Raw genomic sequence first — 16,352 nt, 5'->3', positions numbered from 1 at the left:
TCATAGCAGGAGTAGGCTGATAACACAAATCCATGAAATATTTTCCATTTCAACACCTATACATATTCCGGTATACATCCTGTGCACTAAGAGCCCTAAAATTTTTTGTTCTTATTTATATTTGATGAGGCCGTAGAGTGAGGAGTTGAACTCCCGCCCTTCTCCCTCTTTAGTCCATCATTACTGTATGCAAGTGCAGTTGTTGTTGCTGTTTTTTTCCCCCCACTGGGTCTTTATGAGTGCATTAGTGGGCGGCAGCGTTGCAGAGGAGTGTTTAAGATGTACAACATGGCATCAGCACTACAAATACAGTGTAACAACTCAATACTTCTGTCTCCTCTGCAACAATCAGGTTAAACAGATTTACTTCAGTTTTTGACAAAACGCTCCAAGTTCCTGTTAATAATAGAACAAAAGAAATCATTTTGTACTTTCAGAGTGCAAATAAAATGTAAAAAGGAGAATAAATGTGGCCTTCTGATATGTGCTTTATTTGAAGGTCATTGCTTTTCTTAAGCTCTTCTATTCCATCCTGACATTCTGCTACAGAGCAAACCTCATAAAGCTTCACATTTCTTTGTCCCTGTAAAAGCATATGTACATGTGATGTAATGAAAACACCTCATGTTTAAATAGTAATTATTCTCTCATGCTACAATGGCTTTAAATAATGCATAGTTCAGAAACGTGAGGAAGATGTGTAGGTTTCGTTAATGCTCTTCTCCCAGTATTCTTCTAGTGTCTCCGTGTGTGTGTGTGTGTGTGTGTGTGTGTGTGTGTGTGTGTGTGTGTGGCAAGAACACTGGGACGTGGAGGTCAAACTTAGAAGAAAACTTGAAAATTGTAAACTGCATAGTGCTGCCTCTTGAAAAAAAGCAAAGACAGCCCTTTTCTGTGCATAAATACACACTCCCACTGATATACTGTATGTACAAATCAGCCCAGTATACCCCCCCCCCCCTCCCTTTTTTTTAATAAATGTATTAATTTTCATATTGCTTTACCCCTTCCACACAAGCAATGAGTCGTTATCTTCACATATAGGCCTATACCTTTCTGACAAATATGATATCTCCCAATACTTGCACATCATAAAAAAGTTCATGCTCCATAGCCATCGATCAACCACATACAATCATTAATTAGCATCACATAATCACTTTTACTGCCTCTTTCTTTCTTTGCCATCTTACGCTTGTGCATACGGACCGTGCTCAATTTTGTGGGTTTGCACGTGAGATAAAGTACTTGCCCAGTCCGATGCTCTAATACGCAATGGAAAAGAGGACATCTCATGATGAAATGACCGGTGTGTGTTCCTGAGAAAAGACATCGAATGAATGAAAATGCAATTATCTGTACAAACTAAATAAGGCAAGTGTAGATTGTCGGGTGATTGCTGCTGTGTGTCGCTCCAGCCTTCTGCAAAACCAGAAGTCGTTGCCTCTCGCCGCTCAGAAAATAAAGCACTTGGTAATAAGGTCTGTTGGAAATCAACTCAAGTCCTCAGACTCTGATCTTAATCACACAGGGATTTGTTGACCAGCCTGTCAATCAACATGATGGACGGCCCTCTGGGCTCATGCACTCCCAGCAGTGAAGGATTGCTTTTGCAGTGACGCATGATGGGAAGTAATCATGTTTATTAAAGCCCTTAATAATGTACAATTAGCTACAGATCAATGATCTCTCCCACACTACGCCTGATAAAGTACAGTATATGTGAGAGACCAAGAACTGCAAAATGCAGCTAGTTGCCAATTTCAGCTGGCGTCTCATCCAGCTGTTAAAACCCCAGCCTTGTGCTTCTCCATGTCGATTAGGAACTCCTCATGCACTGAGTGTCCTTGTCCGTGACATTACACTTTTCCTCCTCACTTGTTCTTCTCCCTGGTCCATTTGATCATGGTCTCTGGAGAGCGGTAGAGGAAAATGAGCTTGGAGTAGAGGTCTTCCTCCAGGTCCAGCTCTCCTGTTTCTCGGACGAGGAAGATGTCAGTGCAGAGTTTAAGGATGCGGTCCACATTAGGCAGCTCCTCGAACATGATGGTATGTGAGATTCCGCTGAAGAACTCGCGCACAAACTTGCCGATCACCAGCACCACAGACATGTACAAACCCATGATGCTGAGAGGAGAGAAGTGCAGCAGGTTAAATCTAATCTTGCCTTCGAAACCACACACACACACACACACACACACACATCATACATACAGTATTTGTGCTATATTTCATTTTTCATTTAATATCTTCACGGTCCCTACTTTTTTGCCAAATCTATTTCCGTGAATTATAACATATTATACCACACCGCGATTGAATTCTCGATTCTGATTGGTCAGAAGGTGTTGATTACCTTTTTATAACAGCAGCTCTGACACTAGTTCCAGCTGCAAGGTTTATATTAACACACTCGTCCTATTACTGTATTGTTTAACATTTATATAGTAACAATCAAAACAGGGACTTGTATGGCAGATGCTCCATGAATTAAAAAAAACATACAATCGTTGATGTATAACGTTTTCAGTAAGGAGACATTTATTCAGCATTTTGGAAGGAGTCTCCAGTGCCGGCACTTTGTAACAGTCAGAGACACAGCTGTAAGTTTTCTGACACATCAAAATCTTTAAGACGGATGGATGGTGAGTGTACGAATGTTTATCACTGCTATAACTTGTTTTGCGTACAGAACACTGCTACAACTTGCTTTGCGTTTATAACTGCTGTTATAAAAAGGTAATCAACACCTTCTGACCAATCAGAATCGAGAATTCAATCGCGGTGTGGTATAATATGTTATAATTCACGGAAATAGATTTGGCAAAAAAGTAGGGACCGTGAAGATATTAAATGAAAAATGAAATATAGCACAAATACTGATGTGTTTTTACATTAAATGTAAAAACAAATGGATAAAATGTACGTCATGTTCTTTAATTTAAAAAAATGCCAGTGTTGGCAAATTGCTATGGTATAATTGGGATAAAACACAATGACTATATAAATCAATGTACTATCATAGGAATATAATAAACTTTGGGTTGGGAGTAACTTTGCTTCACTTTGGGCCCAAATCACACAACCCTGTCATTGTTTAATTTCCTATATCAGCATGCTCCATTATGTTTTATTCCTACCATGACAGCTTTTGCTCATGGAAAGACTTGGATCTTGCATGTATAGTAATGTACGTCTCTCTTTAACATTATATTCTCATTAAATTGGGAACAAATGCCATGCAGCTATATGTGACTGTAACATTATACTGTTTTATATTGTGTTTTTTCTCAACACTGTTGTGTTGTACATTTAATCCCATGCGAAGTGGCCACAAGGTGGGTGGAATGAGGTCAGTTCCAAAATTAAAAAGTTTTCAGAAAAGCACCAAGTGATGTGAAGCACTTTTTTTACCTCCTGACCATCAGGTCACAAGGTACGGGCAAGTGAGGAAGACAAACTAAATTTCGTTTTGTTAGTGAATGACTATGAGGAGATTTGACAGATGCTGAATTGAAAATATTTCACTGCTAATATTCCAATGTTGAATTATAACTAAACATAACAACGTGGGTTTTTTGGAATATTCACACGTGCGTGATGTGTTGTCCAGCTTTACCTACAGTTAAGTCACACTAGCAGCTCCTGTTCTGTTGATTTTCTGCTTCCAAATCTAAGGCGAAGGCAACACTTGGCTAATAGTTAGTAACAGCGTTACTGGTTACAATGTGCACGTCTCAGCACAAAAGATACTCTGGCAATTTAAAAAAAAAAGTTTGAAAATGCTATTATCCATCTTCTCTTTTTCTGGTTGCTATGTACGATACATCTTCAAGTTCTCTAGGACTTGTTGCTTTATATTTTGATATTTTCCATCCAATGTGGTGTATGTAATGAAAATGATTGTAGAGGTTGCCCCAAAAGTCTCCATACATAGGTGAAATTATCACTTTTTAGCAAGATGTTTCATACTTAGTTTATATTACATATATATTTTTTTCAGATAGCCTTTAGGAATGCCTTTGACAAAGGAAGAACATATTGAAACTATCCTCATGGCTGGATCGGGAAGCTGTCGCAATGGTGTGATGGACTTGCAATTACATGCACAACAGATGTGTTAACACAAGTTCATCATGAGTGGGAGAGACGACTCTGTGTGTGTTTACAGAGAAATGGCAACCATGTAGAGGATGTTTTGCAAATAAAGTTACATTTTGCTAAAAAGCATTAATTTTCCCCTATGTATGGAGACTTTTGGGACACACTGTAGTTGTGTAGAGATGAAAAGAATAACAGGTGAAGGTTCATGTCTACTTACCCATATCCAGCCAGAAAGCCCAGACTAGGAGGGCTGACCTGATCACTGAAGATATAGAGATCCAGTCCAGCCTTTTCACGGTCTATTGTTTTCCGCTTGATTTTGCCTGACTTGGTCTGGTTCACAATCCACCACTCCTGAACCTTTCCCGCAGTGCTGTTCCCTCGGCCTAGCGTCAGGGTGATGTTTTCAAACTCTGGAACAGAGAGAGAGAGACAAGGGGGCTAATTTATTTCAATATCCAATAGGTACTTTAACCAAATAATCACTTCAATTTTTACCTATTTCTGTATTTAAGAGTTGAAGTGTATTTTCTATATATATGTAATATATAATGTGTGTGTGTGTATGTGTGTGTAGTCTTAGGCACATGTAAAGAAATGCTGTAGAGCAAAGGCACCTCTACAAAAATTAAATGTTTCTACATTAAAAAAATACTATAAAGAGCAGTAAACAGTAATAATTGAAACAAAGTCAGTATTTGGTGTGACGATCATTCGCTTAAATGATAAAAAAGTAGTAGTCTCAGGTACAATTAGTGCAGTTTTATAAGGAAATGAGCTGTAAGTGTTACTGAGCATCTTACAGAAGCAGCCACAGCTCTTCTGGAGACTTTGACTGTTGCATTCGCTTCTTATTTTTGCAGCAAAACCCAGCAGCCTTCATTATGTTTTTTTGTCTGAAAAGTGGTTTCTTACATAACATGTCTTTACTGACATACAAACATTTTTCTGTAATATTTAATTTTGTGCTGGAAAACTAATGTTTGGAAATCTAAAATGTTTTTGTACTGACTTGATAATGTAGAAGTCATAAAATAAAAATCTATAACAAGGTTGGAATAAAAAAATAGGGTGTCTAAGACTTTTGCACAGTACTGTATATATATATATATATATATATATATATATATATATATATATATATATATATATATATACACATGTAGTATTTATAATTTTACTTCAACAAAATACATTAAGGGGAATACAAAGCGATAAAAGATTGAACAATCCAAGGGCTTTTGACTGATTACACAACGATCTCAGGGCCCTGACTGACTTACCTGCACTCAGCTGATCGATGGGTTTAGCATTGGAGTCACTTGGTGCCCGCAGATATCTCGGAAAAATGTTTTCGATCAGCCTGCAATTGTACATTTATAGATGAATTAAACAATTTTCCCCAAATCTTTCAAAATGCAGAAGCCTGTCATCAAAGAAGTGCTAAAAAGCTGCTAATCATCAAAATACTGAGTCACTAAAAGTATGCACTCACACAGACGATGTTTTGTTATTTAACAGTTCCACAAGGTTTGCTTTGGTGTTTTCCTCCAGGGTGATGATGTGTTTGCCTGCTGCTGTCTCTGCTTTCGCTCCTAAAGTGAGGTTCCTGCATAAAATAGACAAATATAAATACACCTAAAGAGAGCTTTCATATAAAGAAAGACCCTTTTTACCCGAGATTACTGATCAGCGGTGTAACATTTATCAGCTAATTTGGAATTTGGCATTTTATTATTATTGTTAATCTGGATATAATTACTGAAACACAAATTTTAGTTCGATAAAACTGAATGGCTTTAGTCAATGAATATTTAAAGCTTTTGCTTTATATTCCTTTTAGCTGGGTTTCTAATAGACAGCAGCTTTTTTTTTATAGAGAAGTGAAATTATTTAATATTTTGCATACACCTGATAAACGTAAATTAGATTTCTGTGACCTTACTGCACAGTTATCATTAGACACAAGACAGACACTAAAAAAGCCGTTTTAATTTTTTGGTGATAAAACATTTTCTATAATAATGTCACTGTTGTTCCAAAGGCTGAATGTTATCAAAATTGTTAGGAATATATGTTTCTGCAACCACAAAGCTTTAAAGTTAACTCCGCCCCCTTGCACATGAATGAGTGTATATCAAGCAGTGTACATTACATATAAAAAAAGTACAATAGACATTTTATTTGTGTTTCATACTTGTACAAATAACCTGGAAGGTATTTAGGTATTCTTCCCTAATGCACCTTTTAATTTCTTTGTATTTTCCGTTTCTTGTCTTTGCAAATTTGGTCCATGAAGATGAAGGGAAAAATGTTACCAGGTGACTGTTATGACTGACATAACAGTTCTTCTAATTTTAATGTGACTACATTTCATCTGACATTTTAAACACAAAAACAAATTTTTATTTATAGTTTAGGTTTCATTAGTGATTATCAGTTATTATTCTATAGTCATGTAATATTAAAAAACGTTCATATTCAAACAACCTTTACTACCTGTTTGGAAGTCTAAAGCGAGATAAGCTGGGCAGAAAACCAAGAGACAATGCAAAATGTCATCATTAACCCTTGCTTGACCTTGGCCTAAACTTATGTTCTTAGCTTTATAAAACTAACATGAGCTATCCTAATAGTTATCGAGTGTTTACTATTATCCTCTAGAGACAGATTTGAAAATTTGTAATAGTGGGTTAGATGCCAGATCATTTTTCTACTATATAAAAGATAAAACATTAAAGCTTGTGAGCTATACCTCTGTACAGACCAGGCGATGGTTAAATGGAATTCACTATCCTGCTCCAGTATTTTGATTAGGTTCTCCCGGCTGGGTGGGCTGATGGTCCACAGCGAGTTGGAGCTCCCCTCTAGGTGGGCAATGGTGACATCCTGATACACATACGCCTCGAGAAACTGCAATGCCATCTACACGGGAAAAAAAACACCACCTTCCTTCAATCTGCTACCCACCCTTAGATCCATCAAAACTTTAATCATAAACTTCAATAAATGAATAGAAACAAAGTTGATCTAAATACACCAGTGAGATTATCTGCCTCAGATAAAGCATTATCCTGACTTCCATTGATCACGGTCAGATGTTGTAGCAGGCAGACGGACACTACTCCAGGTACTTACAGAATCGTAACTATAGGCTTTATTGAAATCCTCAAACTCTTTTGAAGTGATGTTTATCAGGTTCTTCTGTTGAGCACTCATTGTGAAGATTGGCTAAACAAATGCATAGAGGGCAAAACAGTGGGATGAAGAACAAAATTCAAAAACATCAACACATTTTCTGCTTGTATCATGCAATAGAATGACAAGGAGAAGACAGTAAAGTTTTTAATAATTATACAGATTATTAATGCCCACCCTCCTGGTGTATACATACCTGGAAGCCTCCGAGTGTGAGACTAACAGAGACGTCCAGAGGTGCATTGACGACGCCTGCTACTGATTTGACCAGGGACATGAAGAGCAGAGGGAACCAGACGATGCAGATGAGCAGCATAACAATCATGCCACCCATCCCATACTTCACCACTTTCTTCTTTTTCTGACCCCGAGGCTGAGGGTAACGCTGGAACACACACACACACACACACACTCAACTGTATATACATTCATCTAATCCATGGATCTGGATCCTATCATAGGAACACTGGGTGTGACATGGAAATACACCCTGAATGGCATGCCAGTGCATCACAGGGCACCATACACACACATTCACACACTCAATTCACACATAGAGCCAATTCAGAGTTGCCTGTAGTGTGTAGATAACATATAAATGGGATGAATATATTGAATATATTTAGTGTGTATATATTTTCGGTATTACATCACCCCTGTTTCTTATACCATGTTTTCTTACCTTTTCAGACTCCCTCCAGCACTTGAGCACAAAGATGTGTGCGTAGATGTCCTCCACACAAATCCAGCTGGACAAGCTGAGCGTCGTGTCGGTCCACACCCAGTCCATTACGGCACGCAGCTCAGTCAGAAACGGGATCAAACGAAACCTTCACAACACAGTCAGTAATTCCAGGGTTAACACAACGGCGGGCGAAACAGATTTCTGCAGCAAATTTCACTCTTTAGAGAGGGGAAGCAATCCCATGACATAATATATTTACATTTACTTGACATTATGGGTAACTTAAAGAGAAAGTACTGTGCATTATAATATAAGAGGAAAGTTGGCACAAATGGAACACACAACTGTGTGTGTTTTTCTCTAACACACAACAGTGACTTCATTCCATCCATATATCACTTTACCATATCACTTACTCCAACAAATTCACATACGTGTGCTCTTAAATGTTAGATGCAGAATGTAACTGTCTTGTTCTATCCCTAAAATTATGCATACCTCACTGTTATTTTATATTATTTCAAGCCACTTCATTTTTCCCGGTACGAAACAAGATTGTGTTAGCAAATGTACTGCATATGCATTTACATTTTTATAGTACAAAGTACAGTTTAAAAAATGTCTACAGAATGCCAGACAGGGAAGAATGTGTACAGATAGGTAAGAACTAAAGAAATTAGGAATAAATTAGTGCATTTCCTGCTGGAATGAAACTGCAATCCTGGCTGTGCATGATTATTCAGTTCCGTTCAATTCCTTATTTGTCAAGCAGCGGTTTCCTCTAAATGCTTCCAGTAGCTATAAACCTAATCTCAGCCCTATGCAATGTACTTCTGCAAATGGCTGAGAATGTTTGGAGCTTCATTTTACAAGCGTAGATGGAACTGATTCACCACACCATTTCCTTGTGGCATTAAATTACTTTTCAATCTCCGTACTATGCTTTACTACATTGGAGAAAAATGAAGTCAGGTTACATATAAGTGCTCATATAAACCGTCATCCTTTGCTGATCCTATATCCACAAGCACATCCTCAATCGATCAGATCAATCAGTGTATTTCTCATTAATCTGCTCTCACCCTTGAAAGAGAAAGAGGTTGACATAGTTGTAGCTCTTGGTCAGAAAGTTGCCCAGCACTCGGGTGGGGTAGCCACAGCGGATCTGATAGGCTGACAGACCGAAGTAAATACACTTCACAAAGTACCACAGCTGGGCCACTGTGTTCTGGCTGAAACGCCTGGAAGAGAGCGCATAAGCAAAGTACTTTATTAGCTAGCTCTGTAGAAGCTGCATAGAAGTTACAATGTAAAAATGCAATTTGTGTGTTCATGAGCTGCAAATAGAGTATCTAGACGTCCATTACCTTTCTGTTATTCCTGGCAGGATGAAAAACATCCAGAAGTGGATACCAAACACCAGGATGACCTGGAAAATCACTTTGCCCATGACGGTTTTACGCAGGTACAAAGCTCGATCTACAACCATGGTCCCGAACTGGATCAACACCATCACCAGGAACGGACCTGGGACCTGATCTTCGGACAACGAGGATGTGATGTCTGCTCCTCCCTGGTGTTTCTGAAAATCGCATGAGAGTCAGATAGAAGAGATTACTAGAATGACAGACACATAGAACAGACCCAGGACTTAACAGGAAATTGAATTGAAGAAATAAGAATTAAGAAGCTAATACTTTGTGTATATGGTCGCAAGCAACAGATACATTCAATACTAGTAAAGTTATGTACCACACCTATAACGCTGCCAATATTTTTGGACGTAAATCTTTTATAATATTTATTGTCATTTGGTCTGGCTTATTCAGCCACACCAACAAATGGTTTGTAAGTATGTGGTGGTTTGAAAAAACCCTTTGCATGTCACTGTGACTGAATTTTGTGACTGAAACAGCCAAAAAAAACTAGTTTCAACCAAAATTTTGTTTTTCTTCCAATATCACCCGTTGAGATTTCTACTTTACATACACATAAATGTATTTTACCAAACCTACTACTGCCAGATTTTAAATAATTGAGTTACAAATCTGCAGTTTTCAGAACAGTACATAACAGAAAATTATTATTATTACATTTATTACATATATTTGAATTTGAAGGGTTTCTCATCCCCCCGACCAAGATTATTAAAAAGTGGGCACAAAAGGAAGTGCAACAAATAAATACTAAGATGTTAAAAATGAATAGAAAGAAACAATCAATACAAATGTTACAAATGGACAGAGATAAACGAGTCATTCCCAATATTGTTAAAAAATAGATAAGTCTTTTGAAAGAGACTGTGGAAAATCAGAAGTACCCCAAAAGCCCAGAAGCCGAAGACGATGATGATGAAGTCAACAGTGTCTGCCAGGAACATGAGGACGTAGACGTCGGTCACTGCGCTGTACTCAGGATGGATGAGGTTATAGAAGAACTGACGGATAGGGAGGTAGAACTCTTTTCCTCTGACAAAAACACAGAATGGATAGAAATGCCGCTTATTAGTACAGACACTAAAACATAACAATGGAAGGTAATAATTAAAGGGGAAAAAACATTGGCCAAAATTAGCAAGTTAGCAAGAAAATTAGCAAGAAAATTAGCAAGAATCAAACAAATGCACTCCTGAGAGCTCCTGTGTCTCCGTTTGCTGGTTTACTTTTGCTGCAGTGAACTGTTTGTTTGGGGAAAAGCCAGAAACAGGGAAATTCATTTCTATAGTCTTCTTGTACGCAAAGGTCAAATCATGATAATGATTAAAATGTTTGATATAAAATTCACACTAACACATGTCTGGGTGTACCAAATTTTCCAAAAATATCTTCTGGGATTTTTTTAATTAAAAGATTTAAAGAAATCAAAGGAAAAGCTCCCATACTAACTTCCTTTACCTATCTGTTTAATTCTTGCTAATTTCCTGACCAGTGATTTGTTCTTAACACCATTAATATAAGCTTAATATTTTGCCATTTGGAGCTTGGCCCATTTTTTTGTCCATACAAAGACAAAATGCTAAACCACAAGAGAACTGTTTCGTTTTCAGACACACACACTTACTTTCTGAGGAGAAAGACCTTGGCTTTAATGAGCTGCTCTCTGACTTTCTCCATGATGAGCTCCTTGCGGCTCTTGGGTTCTACTCCGACCTCGCTGCTTCCTCTGCGGCTGCTGTTCCTTGTGCTCGTGCTGCCTGGGGGAAACACAATATATTCAATCATGCAGAGACGGCATGTTATTATAAATTATTTCCATTTGCCTTCAAATATGTTCACAAATGTAAATATCGCATTTGAAATTACAAGACAATATTACATTGTACAGTGAAGGTTTATGTAAAATACATAACATAACATTACATAATGCTAAATGTGCATGAAAATAACATTTTTAAATGTACTGAACAATTCATTACAGTATTTTTAAGAATCTGTTTGTTTTTCTTTCAGTGATTAAGGTATCATTTATCTCTAATAACTAAAAAATTAAACCCTTTTTTTTACTATATTTTCAAAATTTCAAAATACGTTTTTAAATTTCTAGGAAAACATGCATTATAATAAATCAAAAAATGTATTAACCCATCTCAGGCAATAATTTCTAATTTATTTCAAGGTTTCTTTACAGAAGATGGCTGCATTATCTTGTTAAATGAGTAACAGCTTTGAAGGTAAGACAGTTGAGTTTTTTTTTTTTTTTTTTTTAGCAAAGATTTAGTAAATACAAAAAAAATCTAGCTAACTAGCATCCATCCTAATGGTATGAAGACAATAATAATTTTTATTATTTAAATATTAGAAAATAATAATTTTTTATACAAATGTAAAATTCATTAATAATTAAATTAATCTTTCAGTCTATAATTTGGGTAACATGGTTATACTTCCAAAGTGACCTTTTCAAACAATATCACAATTGCACTGAATATGAGAACTTAATTTTCTTCTTCCAATGATCTCCAAGAAATTCAAATGAATAAAATAACTTCCTGTTGAACATCTGACTTGTGGAATATTCCGAATATTTCGTAGGAGTGAATGTGTTCAGGTTACAAGGTTGAGTGAATGTTGTAAAACTAAAATTTCAATTTTTCATAACCTATAATGAGTGACTTGTGGAAAAGAATGTTTCAAGCATGAGATGTTAAATGCTTTCACCCATGAATTCAAAAATAATTTGAGTATTTTAATGATTATATCTCAAGGTAAAGTGTAGTTACAGTGGACTGGCAAAGCAAAAAAATTAAGTTTTCTATGCAAAGATTTTATTAAAGATTTAATAAAAATGTAGTGCTAAAATGACGTGTAACGATGTACGCCCTGAAATCAGACCTCTCACCTCTCTTGGAGCGTTGGGATGAGTGGCGTGAGATGTATGAGCCGCCGCTGGAGCTCTTGCGCCGCTGGTACGTGCACTGTTCAGGTTGGCGCATGTGCACATGCTGTGTGGATCCAAAGTCCATCGAACTTCCCAAGTTGAATTTCTTAGAGCGAGGGGGTGAGCTCTTCTTTTTTGTCTCTGCTGGTATCACTACTGCCATTTTGTCTTCATCCTCGGACTCGTCACGATGAAGAGAGGCGTCTTTTTTTGTCTCTTTGGGGTCGTCCTCGTCCCACAGACCATGGCACTGAAGTAGTGAAGTAGTGTTTAAAAACGATATCACTCGAGTTAAGGATGGATAATTGCACGTTTCAAAAGAGATAAATGCAAATGGACCTACAGTGGGTAGAATCTAAAGATTAAAATGAAAGGGTATGAAAATAAATTCAGATAAGCACCTTGAGGATTGAGCGATGGAAGAAGAGGGCAAGCAGCTGAACGAGGTCATAATGCACATAACCATCTTTTTTTTCCACTCCAATGATGTTAGGCGGGTGATAGGGCTTCTTTCTGTCCACCTCCAGGTTCTGATTGAAGGGGAAAAAGCTGAACTGGAAGAAGTATTTGATGACGATGGTAACCTAAAGGAACAAGTTTAAGCCAGTGACAGCAGTTAAAACGAAATTCAGTTCAATGTATTATTTAGCAAGACCCTAAAAGGTTATTTAGAGCACCAGTATCATCAGTGTAGCACAGTGTTACACTTGCAATGAATTTCCACAAGCAGTGAACTTCTGTGTGCATATTAAATTGATGGAACTTGAACTTAAAGAGGAATTTGCCTCTGTGTAAATGATGGCAGTCATCCAGAAGCGTTTGCTGGGTCTCGGAACAGACAGCATGGCCCACAGGAAGATGAGGATGGGCAGCACCAGTGTGGCCATGGAGGCCGAAATCATGTGGTTGAGGATGATGACCAGATAGCAAACCATCTCAGAGTGAGCCACTAACAGGTTGTAGAGGGCGTAGCATAGCTGCAGGCCCAGCGGCTGGGACTTGTAGAAACGCTCCGAGGCATCCAGCTCCTCATCATAAAACATTCTGGAAAAATTGAGGGAAATAAACGTTGGTTGTGAAAGGGCTTCTTGCTAAGAGGCAAGTAGACTAGAACTAGGAACTAGGAAATTGTGTATATCTAATTATGCATTTGGTATTACCTCTATACATCCAAGTACTGGGTTTTTGACTACTGGAGGTTTTATTAACACTGGTTTTACAAGGGTTTAACCTTCAGGATTTGGTTTTAAATAATAAAAAATGCTTAGCACAAAAATAGTCACTGTCACAATGAAAGGGTCCCTGGCTTAGAAATGTTTGAGAAACCCTGGTCTAATTAATCTCACGAATGAGTTTTTTTATGTTATGAGTGTAAATGGTACACAAATCACTATGGAACTTCACACCATTCAGTAGAACTAATAAAGCTCCTTGGATAAGTAGCGATGCTTGCTGCTTACTAGACATAAATGTGATGCTTTGTAAGTCTTACTTGTTGAGCAGCAGCTCGCTAGCTGTGAGTTCGGTGGTTTGCGAGGGCAGCAGTGCGTCATCCGATAGTAAATCTGATCTGCTGTCTGAGGTCATCAGCATGAGCTGCTTTTCTTCATCACTCTCCTGTGAGTCGACCGAGAGACGATCGAAGCTCACTGCTTTGCTATAGCTGGGTGGGACATCTGCATCTGACGTGTTTGGGATGTCCGTGTCTGGGGTGAAAAGCTGGCCGCATGTCCTCCCTGCTGGCATGAGCTCTGGTCCTGACGATTCGCCATCCTCCCTCCCAGGGCTTTGAGCTTCACCATCATGCTCCTGCCTGTCCTGCTCCTCTTCCTCATGATCTTCAGGAGCCCATTCTGTTTCTTCAAGTTTTTCTTCCTCAAGCTCCAGTTCTTCTCCATGTTCCTGTTCGGATTCAGGCTCAATGGAGCTCCAGGGGCCTGTCTCTGCTTCCTCAACATGTTCAGGTCTTTCGTCATGGTGATGCAGTTGATCTTGCTCGTCCTCCACCTCATCAATGGTTTCGTTGGTACCTTGCCGTGAGAATAAAGTGACGCACTGAGTGGCCTCGCTGTTGAAAACACAGAAAGCACACAAAGACAAGGAAACCACTAGTAAACTAAGGCTGTCTTCACAAATATAGCACTGCATCATCTTCATTTGGCTGGGTTGGGTTAGCATTAAATAGTAAATAGCAGGGACATGAGCGCTCATTTCCTGTCACGTTGGCCCACTGGTGACTAACTGTATTCTAAAATGCTTTGTTTGCTGTTCTTTTACTGCTCGTCTGGAAGTATTATCAAGTGTTCACACTGCAGGAACAGTATGAGAGCCCAGTGTTTGAACAGGAATGTTATGCTGACAACACAATGCTGATGTACAGGAAGACATGCTCTGAGGTTACATTTCCTCTGTGTCATGAGGCTTGATTTGTTCCAGAGATCATCAAGTACTAAAAGCCATGAGGAGTGGTTTTACTTTCAAATTCTCCTGTGATTAAATTAATATATCTCCTGTCATTAATTAATATATTGCCATGTCATGCAAGACAATGTAATGCAGCAATCTGCAGTGCATTAATTTAATTAACTATTATTATTATTATTATTATTATTATTATTATTATTATTATTATTTTACCTATAAATCACAGCTTATTTTATATATGTTCCCACCAGCAATGAACTGAAACACAGTACACTATGAAACAAAGCAGCTAGAAAAGTGCACTAAAGTAATACTTGTCATTTTATGATCACTTTATGTATTAGTTTGCCAATTTGCCATGTCCCTGGCAAAGTGATTGAATTTCATTTTTCATTTCAATTTCATTTTTCACATGCTCAACATCCCATATGAACTCAAACAGGCGAAAGTTAATCACCGCCTTAATATTATGTATTACATTGACTTTAATTGCATCTCATTAAAGATAGGCCAAACGTTCTCACTAAGAAACATATACAGTCAAACAGAAACCTAAGAATGGGCATAAGGAGTGGAGATGAGTGAGGATGTGTAATAGCGTTAAAGACCTGGAGATGTTGCTGCTGCCGCTGTCTGCAGAGGAGTTGGACATGTCCATGCTGTACATTTTGCGCAGCTTGGGCCGAGCGCGTTCGCTGGTTTTGGGCACATGTTGAGGTACGTCGTCCAGGTCGTCCAGCGTGGACTGGCGGGAAAAGAGCATGGTGGCCTCTGTATATGCACTGGATGGAGATGGATGGAGATGTAGAAGAAGAAAGGAATTGATGAATGGAATAATATGATGATATATGTTCACTAGGTCGCTATAAAAATACACCATCGTTATACCTCAGTGGTTCTCAATTCCAGTCATGTAGAATGCTGCACTGTGGAATTTTCACTATTTTCATTGTCTTAACTCACATAATTCAACTTATAAGCTTTATAACCTTATCAATGAGCTTTAGTGATATGCTAGGTAAAAGAAACCCCTTATATGTACCATATTAAAACTAAAAACAGTACAAAATACACAAGGCTCCCAAGTACCTGAGCATCCTTTAATAGACATAGCAAGCTGAGGAAGTTGAGAACAGAATAAAGAAACCAAAGAAGTTTAAATTATACCAACAAGACATTTAGTGTGTTACTTTTCACTGAAGTTCCTTCATTATCCCATTACCACTAACAAAACAATCATGATTTTATTTTGTATATTTCCTCATCCCTCTGAAATTAAATTCTGGTTACATCATTCCCAGCACAACACACAATGTGCTTTTGAATTGTTTTAGATGTGAGTGTGACTTACATAAAGTGCAGCACACAGGTGTTGATTTTAACCCACATTCAGATTTTGGTCATGCCAGATGCGTATATATGGCGTTTTACGGTAACTACCTTCGGATGGCTATGCTATGGATCTGCTGTGAATTCTGGATAATGTGAAAATGTTGAACAGCAGTGTTCTACAGACCGTTTTGGTATTATTTTTTAAAGTCTATGCAGACTGAATGAAATGTGC

At 38.0% G+C, this 16,352-nt stretch overlaps 1 protein-coding gene across 7 annotated transcripts in view; it reads right to left on the bottom strand.

Annotated features, from left to right (window-relative positions):
* Positions 1-89: 89 nt before the first annotated feature.
* The window catches only part of LOC113533233 (piezo-type mechanosensitive ion channel component 2), an 86,422-nt gene continuing 70,159 nt past the window's right edge, over positions 90-16,352 (bottom strand). For all 7 annotated transcript variants that reach the window (XM_026925211.3, XM_026925216.3, XM_026925213.3 and 4 more), the window contains 17 exons: positions 15,397-15,570; positions 13,857-14,432; positions 13,150-13,408; positions 12,766-12,948; positions 12,326-12,614; positions 11,048-11,180; positions 10,308-10,455; positions 9,355-9,569; positions 9,070-9,228; positions 7,985-8,132; positions 7,499-7,687; positions 7,243-7,335; positions 6,860-7,029; positions 5,600-5,713; positions 5,388-5,467; positions 4,322-4,517; positions 90-2,127 (listed from right to left, as the gene is read on the bottom strand). In XM_026925211.3, the coding sequence (XP_026781012.2) occupies positions 1,875-2,127; positions 4,322-4,517; positions 5,388-5,467; positions 5,600-5,713; positions 6,860-7,029; positions 7,243-7,335; positions 7,499-7,687; positions 7,985-8,132; positions 9,070-9,228; positions 9,355-9,569; positions 10,308-10,455; positions 11,048-11,180; positions 12,326-12,614; positions 12,766-12,948; positions 13,150-13,408; positions 13,857-14,432; positions 15,397-15,570 (3,379 nt within the window). In that variant the 3' untranslated portion in view covers positions 90-1,874. The remainder of the gene's footprint in view (positions 2,128-4,321; positions 4,518-5,387; positions 5,468-5,599; positions 5,714-6,859; positions 7,030-7,242; positions 7,336-7,498; positions 7,688-7,984; positions 8,133-9,069; positions 9,229-9,354; positions 9,570-10,307; positions 10,456-11,047; positions 11,181-12,325; positions 12,615-12,765; positions 12,949-13,149; positions 13,409-13,856; positions 14,433-15,396; positions 15,571-16,352) is intronic.

The sequence above is a fragment of the Pangasianodon hypophthalmus genome, chromosome 21 (genome assembly GCF_027358585.1).
Source record: "Pangasianodon hypophthalmus isolate fPanHyp1 chromosome 21, fPanHyp1.pri, whole genome shotgun sequence".
NCBI classification, from domain to species: Eukaryota; Metazoa; Chordata; class Actinopteri; order Siluriformes; family Pangasiidae; genus Pangasianodon; species Pangasianodon hypophthalmus.
This window is presented reverse-complemented; position numbering and strand designations above follow the sequence as displayed.